This window comes from Brachyhypopomus gauderio, chromosome 8 (genome assembly GCF_052324685.1).
Source record: "Brachyhypopomus gauderio isolate BG-103 chromosome 8, BGAUD_0.2, whole genome shotgun sequence".
Taxonomy (NCBI): domain Eukaryota; kingdom Metazoa; phylum Chordata; class Actinopteri; order Gymnotiformes; family Hypopomidae; genus Brachyhypopomus; species Brachyhypopomus gauderio.
In genome coordinates, this window is record NC_135218.1 from 1,064,443 (window position 1) to 1,083,452 (window position 19,010).

General features: G+C 40.8%; 1 protein-coding gene across 1 annotated transcript in view; it reads right to left on the minus strand.

The window, feature by feature from the left end:
• Window positions 1-10,750: 10,750 nt before the first annotated feature.
• ppp4r1l (protein phosphatase 4, regulatory subunit 1-like) overlaps window positions 10,751-19,010 on the minus strand; it is a 31,284-nt gene continuing 23,024 nt past the window's right edge. Inside the window, exons 19-20 of the mRNA XM_077013721.1 lie at window positions 14,004-14,145; window positions 10,751-12,556 (exon numbers count right to left, since the gene is read on the minus strand). Coding sequence (XP_076869836.1) covers window positions 12,411-12,556; window positions 14,004-14,145 — 288 coding nt within the window. The 3' untranslated portion in view covers window positions 10,751-12,410. The remainder of the gene's footprint in view (window positions 12,557-14,003; window positions 14,146-19,010) is intronic.

Below are 19,010 nucleotides of genomic sequence, written 5' to 3' on the forward strand. Positions count from 1 at the left end.
GTGACCTAAAAAAGCTAAATCTGGATGTTGATCAGGGCCCGTATTTATCAAACTTCTTAGAATTACTCCTAAGAATGCTGCTAAGAATTGACTTATGTCTAAAATAATTCTTAGTTAAAAGCTGAGACTAAAAGTTAGTTATCAAGCCTCTCAGTCTCACTTTAAGCGAAGTGTAGGAGCAATTCGTAAGTGTCAGTCTCAGAGCTGATTTACGACACCTGGCTGTACCGCAAAGCTGATCCTGGATGACGTCGTTTCAAAACTCCCTGCAAGAACCAATCACTGGATCGGATTTCATGTTCAAGAATATTTCCTGAGAAATGTCAAGATAAAATTCAGAAAATGTTGAAATACCTTCACATTTAACTTAATAATGTTGCAGTCATGATTTTTGTAAAATAACACAGCGTATTTACGTAGTTAATAAATAATCTTTATAAAAAATTTGTTTCCTTCTTTCTTTTGTTATTCATGTTTTCTCTGATTTATTTTGGATACTGCATACATTCTAACTGAATCACATTCAGGCGGAGGACCACCGGGCAAGCCTCTTAGCGCAGTTTGTGAGGTGGTGCAGCGTATCATGGGGGAAGACACTGTGGTGATATGTGGAATGGATCCTGCATTAATGAAATTCTAAAGTATATATCAAAGACAATGTTTTAAAAAATTATTTAGATTTGCACACAAACACTGTGATGCTAATAAAATAATTGCATCTGTCAGTATTAAAGCTCGTGCTCCCGACCCTGCTGGCTTGAGCGCAGATTCTCCATCTGCCCCTCCCTCTCTGACAGCGCTTCCAAACACCACCAGTCATGAATGGCCGGAGGAAAAGTGAGCGTCTGAAGGAAGTCTGGCAGAGGACTCACTCCCAAATGACATACAATAACTGACAAGGCAGAAGTCAAAGCTTAAAATTAAAGTATGAAAATCGCAGCATGAATATTACACTCTTGCACGAAAAAAAGAAAAAAAAATTTAACCCATGCTTATCTTAATGCCTAATTATTGTGCATATTTGTGCATTGTGCATATTTGTGTGCATATTTATATATCTATAAAATTGAAATGTGTACCTAAAATGAAGGTTCGCACGCGTCTCTGTCTTCTCAGTGCCATCTCAGTCCCCTAGTGGCAACTCTTAATGACTTATGAGTCCTCTGGAGCAGTCTTAACTTTTCGGGAGAGTAAGAGTGATTCTTATACTTGAGAGTTTTGATAACTGGCACTTACACTTAACTCTGTGAGTAGGAGCAAATCTAAGAATTTTTCAGCACTTAAGTCCAAAATTCCACTCTAAGAAGTTTGATAAATACGGGCCCAGCTTCCTATGCAACGGAGTCTTGGACTCGTTTGGAATCTCCAGACGGACTGTTTCCATTTCAGTGTTTCAGAGGAGATAAAGCCGTACACCCGATGTGGTGTCTTATCTATGATTAACAGTCTTTATGATCCTCTTGGCTTTGCAGCACCCATCACTATCCAAGGCAAGGCAATCTTAAGAGAGCTCACAGTGGGTAGTATAGATTGGGACACACCCCTACCAAAGGAAAGGGAAGAAGTCTGGTTAGCATGGAGAGCATCTTTGACTGAACTCTCTCATCTTTCAATTCCCAGACTATACACCAAAATGTCACCTTCAGCAGCTGACAGAAAAGAATTGTGCGTTTTCTGTGATGCATCGACAAAGGCTATTGCTGCAGTAGCATACTTGAAAGTTACAGACTCTGAGCGTAACAATCAGGTTGGGTTTGTCATGGGAAAGGCCAAGCTAGCCCCACGTCCAGAGCATACAATCCCCAGATTGGAGCTCTGTGCAGCTGTGCTTGCCATTGAGCTAGCCGACCTAGTGTCCACAGAACTGAACTTCCAGCTCAATGCTGTATCGTACTATACAGATAGTAAAGTGATGCTGGGCTACATCCATAATGAAACCGGGCGGTTCTACGTCTACGTCAGTAATCGGGGATTATGGATCAGAAGATCGTCTAATCCGAACCAGTGGTATTTCGTACCAACAGATCAGAATCCAGCAGATCATGCAACTCGTTTTGTTGCTGCTGGGCAACTCATCCACACCAACTGGCTGGTTGGACCTAAGTTTCTGTACTTACCCGAACCAACGGGCTTAGAGAGAAGCTACAACCTGATTGAGCCAGATATAGATTCAGATGTGTGACCTCTAGTGTCAACCTTGAGCACAACAACACCCCCTGACCATCTGGGTTCCCAAAGATTTGTCAGGTTTTCCTCCTGGAAGTCACTCACCTGTGCGATGGCCCGCCTTGTGCACATAGCACATCTCTTTCACGTCAAGGCTACCGAAAATTACTCATGTAGAGGCTGGCATTACTGTAAGGCAGATGTCAGTGTTGAGGAGAGAAATCAAGCTTCAACCGTAATCATTAAAACGGTACAAGAGGAGACCTGTTGCCGGGAGATCAAGTGTATCCAGGAACAGAAAAAAAATCCTTCTAACAGCCCTTTGAAGAACTTGGACCCCTTAGTTGCCATAGATGGCCTGTTAAAGGTCGGGGGTCGTCTTCAACATTCCAACATAAGTCAATGTGAAAAAACTCCAGTGATTATACCAGGAAAGCATCATATAGCAACTTTGATCATCCGTCACCACCATGAGCAGGTACATCACCAGGGCCGACTCTTTACTGAAGGTGCCATCCGGTCAGCTGGCTTCTGGATAATTGGTGGGAAGAGGAAAACGAGCAGCGTCATTCATCAGTGTGTGATCTGCAGACGTCTTAGAGCTCCCGTTAGTAGTCAGAAAATGGCTGACCTACCGGCAGCTCGTCTGTCTACAGATCCTCCCTTTACGCATGTTGGACTTGATGTCTTTGGTCCTTGGATCATCTGTTCACGACGGACTAGAGGTGGTTTTGCACACAGCAAACGCTGGGCTGTAATATTCACTTGCATGAGTGTGAGGGCCAAACATATCAAAGTTGTTGAATCCCTTGAATCATCCAGCTTTATCAATCCCTTTAGACGATTCCTTTCAGTTCGCGGACCTGTCAAACACATCTACTCAGATCGTGGCACCAACTTCATCGGTGCATGCAAGGAGATGGGAATACCTTCCACCATTGACAGTACCTCAGTGAAAACTTACCTGTCGAGCAAAGGATGTGTGTGGACTTTCAATCCTCCTCATGCCTCTCATTTCCGTGGAACCTGGGAGAGGATGATTGGTGTTGTAAGAAGGATTCTTGACTCCATGTTCATACAGCTGAAAGATAAACTTACCCATGAAGTGCTAGCAACGTTTATGTCAGAGGTGACAGCAATCGTCAACGCCAGACCTCTGGTTCCTGTGACGACTGACCCAGACGATTCATTCATTCTGACGCCTGCTGCTCTGCTCACGCAGAAGGTAAAAATTGTACCAGTACCTCCAGGAGAGTTTGGAGTTTCTGACCTTTATAAACATCAGTGGCGCCAGGTTCAGCATTTGTCAAACACCTTCTGGGACCGATGGCGGAAACAGTTTCTCCCAACATTGCAGTCAAGAAGGAAGTGGCTAGTAACTCATCCAAACATCCAACCAGGAAGTATTGTACTCCTCAAGGACACTCAAATGCCACGGAATGAATGGCCTCTTGGACTTGTGACACAGACTTTTCCGAGCAAACAAAGCGGTCGTTTTCTGCATGGTCCTAGCGCTAGATTTGTCGCTATTTAAATATTTGGTTTTAACCGTAATTTAACCGTAAAATTAGGAGTTGATTGCTTACATGGTTTATGAGTTCTAGCAATATAGGTCATATATGTTAAAAGGCTTTTTGACTCGCGGTGTGTGAGGGTGAAGGACCCCGCGCTGTGGAGGAGAACGTACAGGAGGAGATTTTCACCTAAAGAAATTTGAAATATAATCTATTGATGAGATAAAAGGATAGAAGAAACACCATAGCATCTTCCGAGAACAAAACTGAAAGTTTATTTTTAACTACAATGGCTCTGCATTTCTAATGGCAACGGAGTAGCAGCGACCGGACAGTTGTTAGCAAGCGCTAGCACAACAAAACAACAAAATAACGGTGCCGATACATACAACTGACAACAGACAGTCAGACGGTTAAGGACAACATCACCCAAAAATGAAAAAAAAAAACGGTTTCCAACGGCCATTCGTTAAGTAGAACTTGCTTCCCTACCTACCAAACCATTGAGACTGTGTCTATTAACCGTGGCAGGTATAGGAATAACAGGGCGATATGTTTTTAAAATCTAATTAAAATTAAATTAAATACTCAACATGAAGTGAGCAGCAATATTAAGCTAAGGCTAGGACTTCTAAACATTAGATCGCTTGCATCAAAAGCTGTGATAGAAAACGAAATAATCTCAGATAACAGACTAAATGCACTCTGTTTAACAGAGACATGGGCTAGAGTAGACGAATATGTAAGTTTTAATGAAGCAGCTCTTCCTGGATACAGTTATGTTCATCAGCCCCAAATCACAGGGCGTGGAGGTGGAGTAGCCACAATATATGACACAGATATAGGTTTTACTGTAAAACCAACCACCTCTATTAACTCATTCGAAGCTTTGATAGGTGAAATAGGCAATAATCTCATAGGCAATACAACAAAGCTTAAACTAGTGACCATCTATCGACCACCGGGTCCTTAAGCCTGGTTTATACTTGACGCGTCGCAAGGGTCCGCACGTCGAAAATGATGTAATCGCTGTGGCTCCGCCCGTGCACGAGGGCCTCGCGCGCTGTCGGTTCACGAGGTCGTGCACCTCTCGAATTTTGTAACTTCGCGGCGCCACGTGTCAACGCAATAAACAAAGTCATGTTTGCAGGGTTCATACACCTTTATAAGGTGGAATTCAAGCACTTGTATGTCACTTTCAAGGTCAAATTTCATTATTTCCCAGCATGTTAAACTTAATTAAGTTAAATATTTATACCTATACTCGAAATTATTCTAAATAATTCGCTTTTTATCACATTATTTAATGGTTGTTTATTTTAAAAACGCCCAATCTTCACGTCTTCACATTCTCTCATGTTTCGTCCTGGAATTACAAGAGTAACATCATACAAGAGAACTGTTCAGTCAGACAGATATTTTTTGTGAAACAAGTAGTTACAATTTCAAGCATTTTAAAGTACTTTAGCCTAAATTCCAGCACTTTTCAAACCTGAAACACACTGAAACCCAAAGCAACATTAAAATTGGTCAGGTAAATGTTCATTCCCCTGTTTTGAGGGGTGTTTCTACCAAATATGTTTCGGACAAAATACCTATCGTTTCGGAGAACACTGCAGTGACGCTCGCGAAAGTATAAACACCTCCACCGTTTGCGCAGGGTCGCGCGAGGTGGGCGGAGTCACGCGCTAGAGTCACTTGCGAAAGTATAAACCAGGCTTTACTTTCTTTCGGAATTAGTCCTAACAATTGAAAGATTTGTAATTGTGGGTGATTTCAACATTCATTATGAAAATTAATCAGACCCACTGAAAACCGTGTTCGATTCCATCCTAGACTCAGTAGGTATAGCCCAAAATGTGACAGGGCCTACCCACCGCTGTAAACACACCTTAGACTTAATACTTACTTACGGGTTAAACATAGAACATTTGGCAATTATCCCCCAAAATGACGCCATTTCAGATCATTCCCTACTGATATATGAAATAGCTTTATATGATTTACATCAGATGCGCCATATAAAAACCACACGCACCATCACATCCGACACCGCAGCAGCTTTTATTAACATACTACCAGAGCTACCGAGCACTATTCCATTGCAGCCCAATGAATTAGAACAGGCAACACAACAGTTTTATTCTACACTCAGCAATACCTTAGACAGTGTAGCTCCAGTTAAAACAAAATTAGGGAGAAAAAGCTTGCACCGTGGTATGATGACCACACTCGTCTTCTAAGGGTGTACTCTAGGCACGGTTTGCTCGTTCCGTGCTGGGGCCCGGTTACCCCCCCTCTCCACTCCCCCTCCGGCCTGCACTCACACTGGCTTCATCATGTGTGAATGAAGTGTGAATGAAAAGGCTTCAAAGTGTGATTTATCGATAATTTAACACGATTGTCTGCTAATCGCTTTGCTGCCATGACTGTTTAACGTGAGCGTCGCATCACTGACGTCATGTTTGAGTTCCAGCGAAATGAACCAATCACACGAGGCACCAAGCGGGCCCGGGCATGGATAGCACTCACACTAGAAGCGAACCGTGCCCGAGTCAACGCGAATCGTGCCCTGGCCCACCTCTTCAAGCGGGCCCGAGCATGGTTAACTGGGCCGGGCCCGAGCACGGTTGGAGCGATCACACTAGCCAAACGAACCGTGATTTGGCAGGGAACCGTGCCCGGATCACAGACCCTAGTGTGAGTACGCAAACAGGCAGCTCGAGCAGAGGAGCGCAAATGGAGATCCACCTCACTAGAAGTGTTTAGAATTGCATGGAAAGACGCCGTAGTCAAATATGAACATGCCCTAATAAAAGCTAGAGCCTCATATTATTCGACACTAATAGAAAACAACAAAAATAACCCTAGATTTCTCTTTGTGACTATCAAAACTAAGAAATATCAATGACACTAGTTCTAATACGGCACTTACACACACTAGTGATGAATTTTTAAACTTTTTTAGTAATAAAATAGATATTATCCGACTACAGAGTCATAATACATCACATAATACATCTCCAATCCAACCCCAGTAGTATAGGTATTAGTAACTACGCATCCGAAAATATTACTGAGCTAAATGGCTTCGATCCCATATCGCAAAAAGAACTCACAACACTAATTCATTCGTCTAAGCCACATATGTCAAAGTCAAAGCCCGCTGGCCAGATCCGGCCCGTGAATTGATTATCTATGGCCCCCTGGATGATATTTATTTACTATTAGAACCGGCCCGCAGGCCACAGCCGCCCGCTGGTGTTTTGCATGCACAAACACTACATTCCCCACAATGCAACGGTAGCCCACAAAGTCACTGCAGCACACACAATCGCAGTAGCTCAGCTCGTGGGCGAGCGTCTCGCGCGTCTGTCGATGTACTGTACTGCTGTTTGTGCTATGCGCGCCGCGCCTCAGCGCAATGAACAAAGTCATGTTTGCAGAGTTCATACACCTTTACAAGGTGGAATTCAAGCACTTGTACGTCACTTTCAAGGTCCATTTCAATATTTCCCAGCACGTTAAACTTAATTAAGTTAAATATTTATACATATTTTCGAAATAATTCGCTTTTTATTCACATTATTTAATGGTTGTTTATTTTCAAAACGCCCAATATTAACGTCTTCACGTTCTCTCATGTTTCGTCCTGGAATTACAAGATACAAGAGAACTGTTCAGTCAGATAGCTATTTGTTGTGAAATGAAGTAGTTACAATTTCAAGCATTTTCAAGTACTTTAGCTTAAATTCCAGCACTTTTCAAACCTTTATTACTTTATTCATGTTTGCTTGTTGAAAAATATTTTCACTTGAAATTACTGACAGATCCATAAGAAAATATTGCTTTATTCATTTAAGCATTAAATAATATACACTGTGTTAGGTCTTGGTTCAATAGGCTATGTGCAATCATTTTAATATGTTTTAATAAACATTGAACCAGTCCGGCCCTTGGTTTGTAGCAAATTTGTTTTTTTGGCCCTCGGTGTATTTCACTTTGACATCCCTGGTCTACATCATGTATATTCGACCCAGTTCCAACCCGTCTATTCAAAGACCTACTCCCAACTATTGCAGGGTCCTTACTTAATATGATTAACAGTTACCTTAACCTAGGATATATGCCCAAACAATTAAAATGCTCCGTAATTAGACCCTTGATTAAAAAACAGAATCTCAATCCGCAGATTCTAGCCAACTATAGACCAATTTCTAATCTCCCATTTATCTTTAAAATTCTAGAAAAAGCAGTTTACAATCAGTTAAACCATTCTCTCCAATCAAATAGTATCCATGAAAAGTTCCAATCAGGATTTAGACTGAACCACAGCACTGAAACAGCTTTACTCAGGGTAGTGAATGATTTACTAATATCGTTAGATAATGGGCTCATCTCGTTCCTTATACTGTTAGATCTTAGTGCAGCTTTTGATACCGTAGACCACAACATTTTGCTGGATCGACTAGAAAACACGGTAGGTATTAAAGGACTTGCACTCTCCTGGTTTAGATCATATCTGACCGACCGCTTCCAATGTGTAAGTGTTAATAATAAAACATCTAAATCTGTTCAGGTTAAATATGGTGTCCCACAAGGAACAGTCCTAGGACCACTTCTATTTACACTTCACATGTTACCCTTAGGCGAGATTATGCATAAGCACGACATCAGTTTCCACTCCTACGCAGACGACACCCAACTATATTTATCGGCTAAACCCGATGATTTAGGTGTAAACAGTAACATCGAGAAATGTGTAGAAGAGATAAAACATTGGATGGCGTGTAACTTTCTAGCACTAAATCCAGATAAAACAGAGCTAATAATAGTTGGGTCTAGGGCAGCGAGAGACAAGATATGTAATGTAGCATTGAATCTACATTCTTTTACTATAACCCCCAGCGCAGAGGTAAAGAACTTAGGCTTCACAATAGACCCAGATCTCTCGTTCGATTCACACATTAATAATATAACTAGGGTAGCGTTCTTTCACTTAGGCAACATTGCTAAAATTAGAAACATATTAAATACTAGTGATGCAGAAAAACTAATCCATGCATTCATATCCTCTCGCCTAGATTATTGCAATAGACTTCTAGCTGGATGTTCTAGTAAATCGATAAACAAACTCCAGCTGGTTCAGAACGCAGCAGCGCAAGTTTTAACGAAAACTAAAAAATTTGATCACATTAGTCATGTACTATCGCCATTACATTGGCTGCCAGTTAGATTCCGTATTGACTATAAAATACTTTTATTAACATACAAAACACTGCATGGCTTAGCTCCAGAGTATCTTAGTGAACTTATTGATCATTACAACCCAGCACGTTCACTTCGTTCACAGGACGCAGGCTTATTAACTGTTCCTAGGATCAAAAAGATCACAGCAGGTGGAAGAGCCTTTTCTTTTAAAGAAGAGCATAACTGTGGAATAATCTTCCTGCCTTTATTCGGGACTCAGACACAGTCTCAATGTTTAAAACTCAACTAAAGACTCATCTGTTTAGTTTGGCCTTTGAATAATCTGTTACATATTTACCACATCACATATCTTTCTTCTCCGAGGTTCACCTGGGGTGTAACACTGCAGTTGGAGCCTACAATACCAGTATCATCGCTCCGACATGGAATGAAAACCTGGCGTTCATCATAAGACATTTACATTGACAATATCAACACCCAGAACTTTCATTCTAGTTACCTTATACTTAGCCTGATTGTGTGATTTATTTGTAACTTGTGTATTAGTCTATATAATTTGTTTTTGTGTAATTTGTGTTAATGGGCCGCCCAATGGAGGATGGGTTCCCTTTTGAGTCTTGGTCCTCCCAAGGTTTCTTCCTATTCCCCACCATCTAGGGAGTTTTTCCTTGCCACTGTCACTTTTGGCTTGCTCATTAGGGATTTGGACCCATAGTATTGTTAACCTTGTAAATCCTGTAAAGCGCTTTGTGACAACATATGTTGTGAAAAGCGCTATACAAATATATTTGATTTGATTTGTGATACTTTGGAGTGAGAGTTACTTTGGATAGGGGCTTGATGTGATGACTGAATGGTCAAAGATGTACATTACCTTGGTGATGTGACGATGGGAACGTAGCGAAGGACGAGACACAGAACCTCCGAATACAGCAAACGTCACTTTTAATGAATAACAGGTATTGCGCAATAGCGCACGAGTAACACTGACTTCCACACAGAGACGTGTACACATTAGACAACGACGAGCACAGGACACTGCGCGAGCGCACATTAAATAGAAAAACCACATTAGCCCCACGTGATTACGAGACGAGTCACAGGTGAGACAGATTATCACACGACATAACCATAACCACGTAGATCCACCGACGCAAAAGATGCACGTGGACTACGTACACACACGCCCAAAAGGGAGGGGCTGGGGTCCTCACCGTGACAGACGCCTCCTCCAAGGGCACTACCCGTCCCGGGGTGCCAACAGGACCAAGTGCCCCGAACCCACGACAATGGGCAGGTCCGACGCGCTCAGTCCTGTGTCTGGGAGGTGATCGCCCTCGGTGAAGCGTCCGCCTAGAACACCTTCCCTGGGAATACAGGGGAGAATACATTAGACAAACACAACGGAACAGATACAAACACACAAACAGGCATGCTTACACACATAGGCACAAACGGGAAGAGGGGGTTTGGTAAACATACGGGCAGACTTCCACACAGAGACGTGTACACATTAGACAACGACGAGCACAGAACACTGCGCGAGCGCACATTAAATAGACAAACCACATTAGCCCCACGTGATTACGAGACGAGTCACAGGTGAGACAGATTATCACACGACATAACCATAACCACGTAGATCCACCGACGCAGACGATGCACGTGGACAACGTACACACACGCCCAAAAGGGAGGGGCCGGGGTCCTCAACGTGACCGGTGAACTCTTGGTGCATTATAATCCAACATGTCTGTTCAAAAGGTGCAGTCTCCTTATTAGAGTTTGGTCCATGATACATGATTAATTTACTTTGAGTGCAATTATGGATTTATTCAACAATAAAACAAAAAAATGCATTGCTTATATTAGAATTTTATTTTGAATACTAAAAATAACAATACATAAAACTCCTTTTGAAGAGACTGGAAATTGCAAAGGTTGCAACCTTAAAAGTTAGGTTATAAAATATAAAACAAGATACAATGGCTTAGCTGGCATCAGTGCCTCGGTTATAGCTAGAACATGTTTTTTAACTGCACTGAGTGTTCAATTGACTAACAAACTGTGCCTTTCTGTCAGCTTGGTCCACCAATAGAACAAAAACAATGGCTAAATACTCATATAGTGAAAATTCAGAAGTCAGAAAAATTATGACTTGGTGATATCTCTTACATATCCAGTTTAAAAACCCACAGACCAGCCTTGGCTTCAATCAATAAGTAGTGTGTGTGTGTGTGTGTGTGTGTGTGTGTGTGTGTGTCTATATATATATATATATATATATATATATATATATATATACACATACGAAACTTAATACATTATATATATTATATTAATAATATATGAAACTTAATGTCAAGTCGCACCAAGAGCTCCCAAGGTACTGAATCACGAGATCTGTTGTACATCAATAATTATCTACTCCTTTTTTAACCTTCAATATTTAGCTGGGGGAAAATGGTTCTGAAGCAACACCTAAAAGCATTTCGGCCAGCATGCTCAGTGCAACAAATTTATCTTAAAATTACCCTGAATAAAATCTATGAAGCCATTATTTAGGCATCACTCAGTAAATAAGAGTTCTGACATTATGGATAGAAAAGTGTAAAGTCCAACATTAAGTGTGCTTTTTTATCCCATTGTTCAAACATAACAGCCAAATGCTAGCTTTTGCATCTCTTATTTTGCAAAACAGCAAAAGCACCATTAATTCTTTTCGGGGGTGCTTGAATTCGTTCTCTAGGTCAGATTTAAACAACTCAACTTTCTTACAACTCTTCCCCCTATCACATACAAAACAGACAGAAGTATATAATTTACTGGTTGCTGTTCATTTCATTTCACACAATAATACATAAAACAAAACAAACATGTAGTCAATAATGTCACTGAAAGATAGTAGTGAATGCTTCTAACTTCCAATGAAAGACTGCTACACATGAAAAAGATGTTGGTGTTTTAGGTCCTGAGCTGCAGTGGTCTAAGAAAATGTTTGTGCAAAACCCTGTACATATGCTAAATGTAAAAACACTATTGGAGTATTACCAAGACTCAAACATCTGGCTTCAAAAACAGCTTCTCCTCTGAGCTATGTAGTACTCACACTTGTAGGAAATGCAAAAGTAAAAGAGGAACAACAATCATCACAATATAGTTAGCTTTGGAGAGGTAGCTTGAAGCTTTGCACCATCTGTTTCAGTAGAGGAGAGGATGTGATTGTGAGTTATGTCTTACATATACACTCAATACACACACACACACACACACACACACACACACACACACACACACACACACACACACACACACAATGTGAATAATAAAGCTTGTATATCCAGTGACTATTTGTATGAGGGAAGGAAACTGTATGAAGGAGAGTGACAAAATGGAAGGAGGGGAGGACTTTGGACGTTATTACAGATGACTGTTGCCCAATTGTAAACACTTATGTGTGTGGGCCTGCTGAAAGTGGTCCATGCTGGTGTATATTTTATTTACGCAAAGAGTACTGGACTAGATGAGTGCTGCAGTGTCAATGACATCCCTCTTGGGGTCCAGTGTGGCAAAGAATCGCACATCTCTGTCTTTGTCCATTCTCAGCTCAGACAGGGCCTCCTCCAGCTCATCTGTGTAAGCACTGCCTGGCTCCTTAAAGTAAGCTGATGAAAAACATCACATAAATTATACTTGTGACATTTTCTGCCTGTCTATCTGCTAATGTGACATTGCGGCAATTTCATTATATTATAAATAAATTATAAATAAAATTATAAATGTTAACAGTAGTTTAGTTAACTGGAACAGTGGCTGAAAAGGGCAAGACAAATTTAGGACACAATTAAGTATAAACATCCATCTATCCATCCATTTGTATCTGCTTATCCAGTTCCGGGTCACAGGGGCAGCAGCCTAAGCCTCTCCCCAGCCACTGCTTCTAGCTCTTCTGGGAGGATACCGAGGCATATGTCAAGAGACATAATCTCTCCAGCATGTCCTGGGTTGTTCCTGGAGTCTCCTCCCAGTTGGACATGTCCGGAACACCTTACCAGGCGCCCTGGGGGCATCTGGACCAAATCACCTCAACTGGCTCCTCTCTACATAAAGGAGCAGCGACTCTACTCAGAGTCTCTCCCAGATGACCGAACTCCTCACTACATCTCTAGGGTAGAGCGCAGATACACTGTGGAAGAAACTAATTTCAGCTGCTTGTATCCACAGTCTTTTATTTTTTTGGTCACTACCATAGGTGAGTGTCGGAACATAGATTGATCAGTAAATTGAAGGCTATGCCATTTTGGCTCAGCTGTTTTTTCACCACAACGGTTTGCAACACTGTACACTGTATTACTCCACTTTTCAAACAAACAAACAAATTTGAAAGTGGAGAATCAGATGGAAAGGGCATGTGCAGTATACAGGTAGTGATTTTAGCCAGTTGGCATGCTCTTGTTTTTCTTGAGGGAAGTCTCTTGAGGTAGCTTGCTAACGTTTACAGTCCACTTACTTTTATTAATATTTCCAAGTGGTTTAGACGTCGACTAAGAATCTCCTTCTGTCTGCTCTTTTAAAAAATCCAAAGACCTCTGACAAGAAAATTAATGGTTTAATATGGTTTAGCTTAAGCTGCATGGTTTAGCTTTAGCTATAAGTACACTGTGTGTTCTAATGTGTGCCAGAAAAATCTTCCTCATGCACAGATCATCAGACTGTACTACTTACACCAAACCAAAATTCCAGTAATTCATTTCACTTGTGCCAAAGACTAGGCACGGGCATCTTCATATATCTTCAATCATCTGACTTTTTCCACTCATCAGTGATTCAGTTTTGATTCTACTCCTGTGACTTTTGTAAACCTACTATATTTGTGGCTGATATCAGCACCCAGCATGGTCTTAAAACTCTTAAATCCCATTCAAGATTACCTCTAAATAATGTTGTGGAACAACATTCTGCACACCAATATGGAATTTATTAAAATTATTATTATACTATCAGTCCTATCATCAAAATTATTATTATTATTGTTTAAGTGTCAATTATTAAGGTACTCATAAGCATAGGCACTGAAAATATGCGGGCTGTATGTGTATGTGAATATCTTACATTTTTCCAGCACACTCTGGCGTAATGCCTTGGCAACCAGCACACGTACGTTGGGAACAGGATCAGAAGACAGACTGAGCAGGCAGGGAAGAAGGTGCTGAGCAAACTGATCCATGGGCATGAAGTCCTCTTCTACGACCGCCTACAGACACAATGGATTCATAATACTGCACATGTTCACTATTTCTTAGGGTCTGCTCTATTGAGACCCTTAGTGGAGAGGAAAACAAACAAAAAATGCTTTCAGTTCTAATGCTAAGCCTTAGAAAGGGAATGTATCCTTTTTCATAACACAAAAACATTTAGCGGTGTGCAATATAAATTAAAATGTTTTTTAGTTCATATTATAATTTGTTCTCGAAACATGTTCTTGCGTGAAGCTCATATATTTTACACTGGTGATTTTACACCAACTTTTTACAGAACTACCCGTTTTAGAGGAGTTTTAGAGCTGCATAATGTTCCATTTGCTGCCTATGTTAACGTAACAACTGCAAGGCTGACACATTTAGTCGTGAAGCTAAAGCTAGTCTTTAGTTTTCATAATTTCTAACTGTTGTGATGAATATGCATGTCTGAATGTAAGATAATGTTAAAGTGTGACAATAATATGTGAGATTTTTTTGTCTACCTTGCCACAATATGGATAGAGAATTACATTTCTGTTCGAAGATTTATGTTGATGGCTCAGAAGTAAATTTTGGTGATCCTAACGTAAAGATTTATTTCACTTTTGGTTCATGTATTGTTTGTACATCTTAGTTTAGATAATATGATGCTGAATGTATTCATTTACATCAGGCTCGTAGCCAGGGGGGATCGGAGGGTTCGTGGACTAGATGAGTGCTGCAGTACACACATGCCCCCTCAAGATAGATAAGCTATTCAACGAATGAATTGTTAATCTCCGGTGGATATACAGACAAACAAATAAGGACAGCAACAACAGACTCACAACAAACTTATAACAGTGTTGCCAACTCTCACGCAATGAGCGTGAGACACTCGCATTTGACTGTCTTCACACGCCATACATTTCTCACGCTGAAAAAATCTAGTTTATTTATCTCCGATCTACATCTATGATTCAATGAGTTACTAGTTCGCTCTGGCGCCAACTACTGGCGATCGATCGCTTTAGGCGCAACATAGAGGAAACATATAAGACATAACCCCCCCCCCCGCATCAAATCTCACTCCTAGTGATTTTGAAAAGTTGGCAACCATGCTTATAATGAATAAAATATGTGTAAATTAAAAGGTTTGAAGTGCGCTCGTGTATTTAGGGGGCACTGGAGTAGAGAGGCAAATGAAGTCCACTTTTGGGGGGAAAAGATCCCCCCCCCCCATCACAATGCTGGCTACGGGCCTGTACATAATGTTGAAATGAGTTTGGTTTGTTGAGTTTTATATTTAATAGAGATAGCATTAATTTTATGGAATGTTCTGCAGGTTCATGTTGACTTACACAACAGCAATTTGAGGTAAAAAATAATAATAATAATAATTTCAGTCAGTTTTTGTACACATTAGTAATGACTATGCAATTGTAACGTTTAGGCAGGGTAGACTGGCCGCATGTGCAGGAGAATATAGTTTTAATAAAGATGACTAACAGAAAGTAAATAACAACACTAACATAAAAAAGCGATACACCTAACCAAATAAACACAAAAGTGGAGACACGGAAACAGAACCAAAAAAAATCTCACTTCGTTACCTTACTTAAGTAGAAATTTTGGTTATTTATACTTTACTGGAGTAATTATTTTTCTGCTGACTTTTTACTTTCTACTCCTTACATTTTAAAAATAGCCTCGCTACTGCTATTTCATTTCGACTTGTTTTCGTGTCATCGTTAAAAAAAACCCTATCCTGACTAATCGTGCCATCCAGATAGAGTGAATTTGATTGTGGTTGGATGAGAAGTATAAACATATAATATTCCGACACCCTATTGGTTTGTACGTGATCCATCGCACCTGCACACGTCACACTCCAGCGAGGACGTAGCAGACGTATGTAGCTTAGTATAAAGATGTCCGTAGCAGAGACTCAAGAGAAGTTGAGAGAAGTGTCCCAACTAAGCACCAGCGAGGAGGTTGGTAGCCAGGAAGACCAACCAACCCTTGTACTCAAGTACATTCATTTTCAATGGGCTTATGTGCCCATTTTTCAACATTAACATTTTAAGACAACATTATAGACATTATGGCTTTTAGAAGTATGGGGTTTTTGGGGAGGTGGGCTAGTGCACTATAGACCCCTGTCGTGCGACCTAAACTTTTGTCCTTAATGGTTTTTTCCCCTTACATTACTTTTACTTTTATACTTTAAGTAGTTTTGAAAGCAGTAATTTTACTTGAGTAAAAAGCTGTTGGAGTTGACACTTCAACTTCTACAGAAGTATTTTTAAACCCTAGTATCTAAACTTCTACCTGAGTAATGAATGTGAATACTTCTGACACCTTTGCCAAAAAGGACCACCACAGAGCAGACTGGTGAACTTCATATTGATGAAGTGCTTGTGTCGTCTGACAGACAGACGTCTGGAGACAGAGGAGACCAGTTTCTCAAGTTTAGATATAGGAATGCTCTCCCATTCATGTCTAATACAGGCCTCTAACTGTTGTCTTGGGCCTTCTTTGTTGCACCTTCCTCTTTATGATGCACCAAATGTTCTCTATAGGTGAAAGATCTGGGGTGGGTTTCCCGAAACGTTCGTAACTCTAAGTACTTCGTAACCTCGTACTTACGAATATTCTTAAATTTACGAGTGTTTCCCGAAACTCTTCGTAACTTACGTCATTCTTATAGTCGTTCGTAAGTTAAGAATCTCCGGACCCATTTGTAACTCACTAAGTACTTCTTAACTCGAAGCTCTCGTGCAGTTCTACTTCAAAAATGATAGAGGCGCTAATTTCACTCGCGCGGGTTTTAATCACGGCATTACTATATTTGCGTTTATATGTATAATTAGCCTAGTAGCCTATTTTCTTTTGAAGTATTTACATCGCATATACCACAATGTGTCAACAGAAATCAAATGTACTACTTTGAATTATTTAGCATTAGTTTATATCAGGGGTGGCCAACCCGTCATAGACCAAGAGCCACCTTTCTTACTGTGTTACGGCAAAGAGCCACATCGTACATGGGCGAGTGTAAATTATTAGCTGTGAAGACAGTCAAATGCGTGTTTTCCACTACGCCGGTTTTAAAAGTATTAGCGACTCGCTAGGCTTGTAAACTAACCGCGCACTACATTAACCGCGAAAATGTAGCAGTGTATATATATATATATATATATATATATACTAGCTGACAGTGGGTATCCACTCTGAAGCTTGTATCAAATCCCCTGGTGGCCCTTCAGTAGCTGTGGGGCCCAGTATCCCCAGTGCCTTCTCCTCCTCAACAGTGAAGGCACTTGTGGACATTTGACCTCCACCAGTCTTAGCCCTCTCCTTTCTGAGTCCTGCCCCCTTATTTTTGACTTGACTACAGTTTTTTTTTTTTTTTCCTGAATTTGATGAACGTCCTCGAGCTATTGAAAACAGTAGGCTATACTTTTGTTTTTGGCTCAGTTCACTCGACAGAAAGTTTCATTTTCTCTGCTTGTTTGCCATGGTTTTGAAAGATAAATAGGGTTGTGTGCCCTATTTATAGCCTTGATAAAAGCCTACGATCGGTCAGAATTGCAAAGGTAATAATATGTTCTACTCATTTTTTCCTTATACTTGAAATGTCAACACTTATTAGTTGTTAGTTTTTATGATTGTCATTTTGCCAATGATGCTTTTGCGGCGTAATTATGAAAAAATTTATGTAAATCGGTGGTTCGGTTTTCGACTAGCGGAGATTTTCCAGGGCAGCTGCAGAGGCGGAGTCAACTAAGAACTACTTAGAACTCGTTCGTAAATTTGGAGACTATGAAGGCTTTTGGGAAACACTCGTAAATTTGGCGTTCTTAAAGTTGTTCGTAACTTTCTAAGATCGTTCGTTATCGGGAAACCCACCCCTGGACTGCAGGCTGGCCATTTCAGTACCCAGATCCTTCTCCTACGCTCCTACGTAACCATGATGTTGTGATTGCTGCAGAATGTGGTCTGGCATTATCTTGTTGAAAAATGCAGAAAGAGATGGGAGTATATGTTGTTCTAGAACCTGAACATAGTTCTCTGCATTAATGGTGCCTTTCCAGACATGCAAGCTGCCCATGCCACAAGCACTCATGCAACCCCATACCATCAGTGATGCAGTCTTCTGAACGGAGCGTTAATAACAACTTGGGTTATCCTTGTCTTCTCTGAACTTCAAATCGTGACTCATCTGACCACAGAACAGTCTTCCATTTTGCCACACTCCATTTTAAATGACCCCTGGCCCAGTGCAAACATCTGAGCTTGTGGAGCTTGCTTAGAAATGGCTTTCTCTTTGCACTGTAGAGTCTCAGCTGGCAACGGCGGATGACACTGTGGGTTGTGTTCACTGACAATGCTTTCTGGAAGTATTCCTGAGCCCATTCTGTTATTTCCTTGACAGTGGCATTCCTGTTTGAGGTGCAGTGACGTTTAAGGGCCCGGAGATCACAAGCATCCAGTAGAGTTTTACGGCCTTGACCCTTATGCACAGCGATTGTTCCAGATTCTTTGAATCTTTTGATGATGTTATGAATAGTTGATGATGATAACAGCTATTTTACGCTGGGTAACACCATTCTGTTATTGCTGCACTATCTTTCTGCGCAACAATGGTGTAATTGGTGATCCTCTTACCATCTTGGCTTCAGAGAGACACTGACACTCTGAGAAGCTCAATCATGTTGTCAGTTGACCTAATTAGTGTTAATTGGTCTTCCAGCTGTTCGTTATATGCTCAATTTCCTTTTTCCAGCCACTTATTGCTACTTACATTTACATTTAGGGAATTTAGCAGACGCTCTTATCCAGAGCGACTTACAAAGTGCTTTGCATCTGATCACAGAATTCATCCTAGGAAATAGTA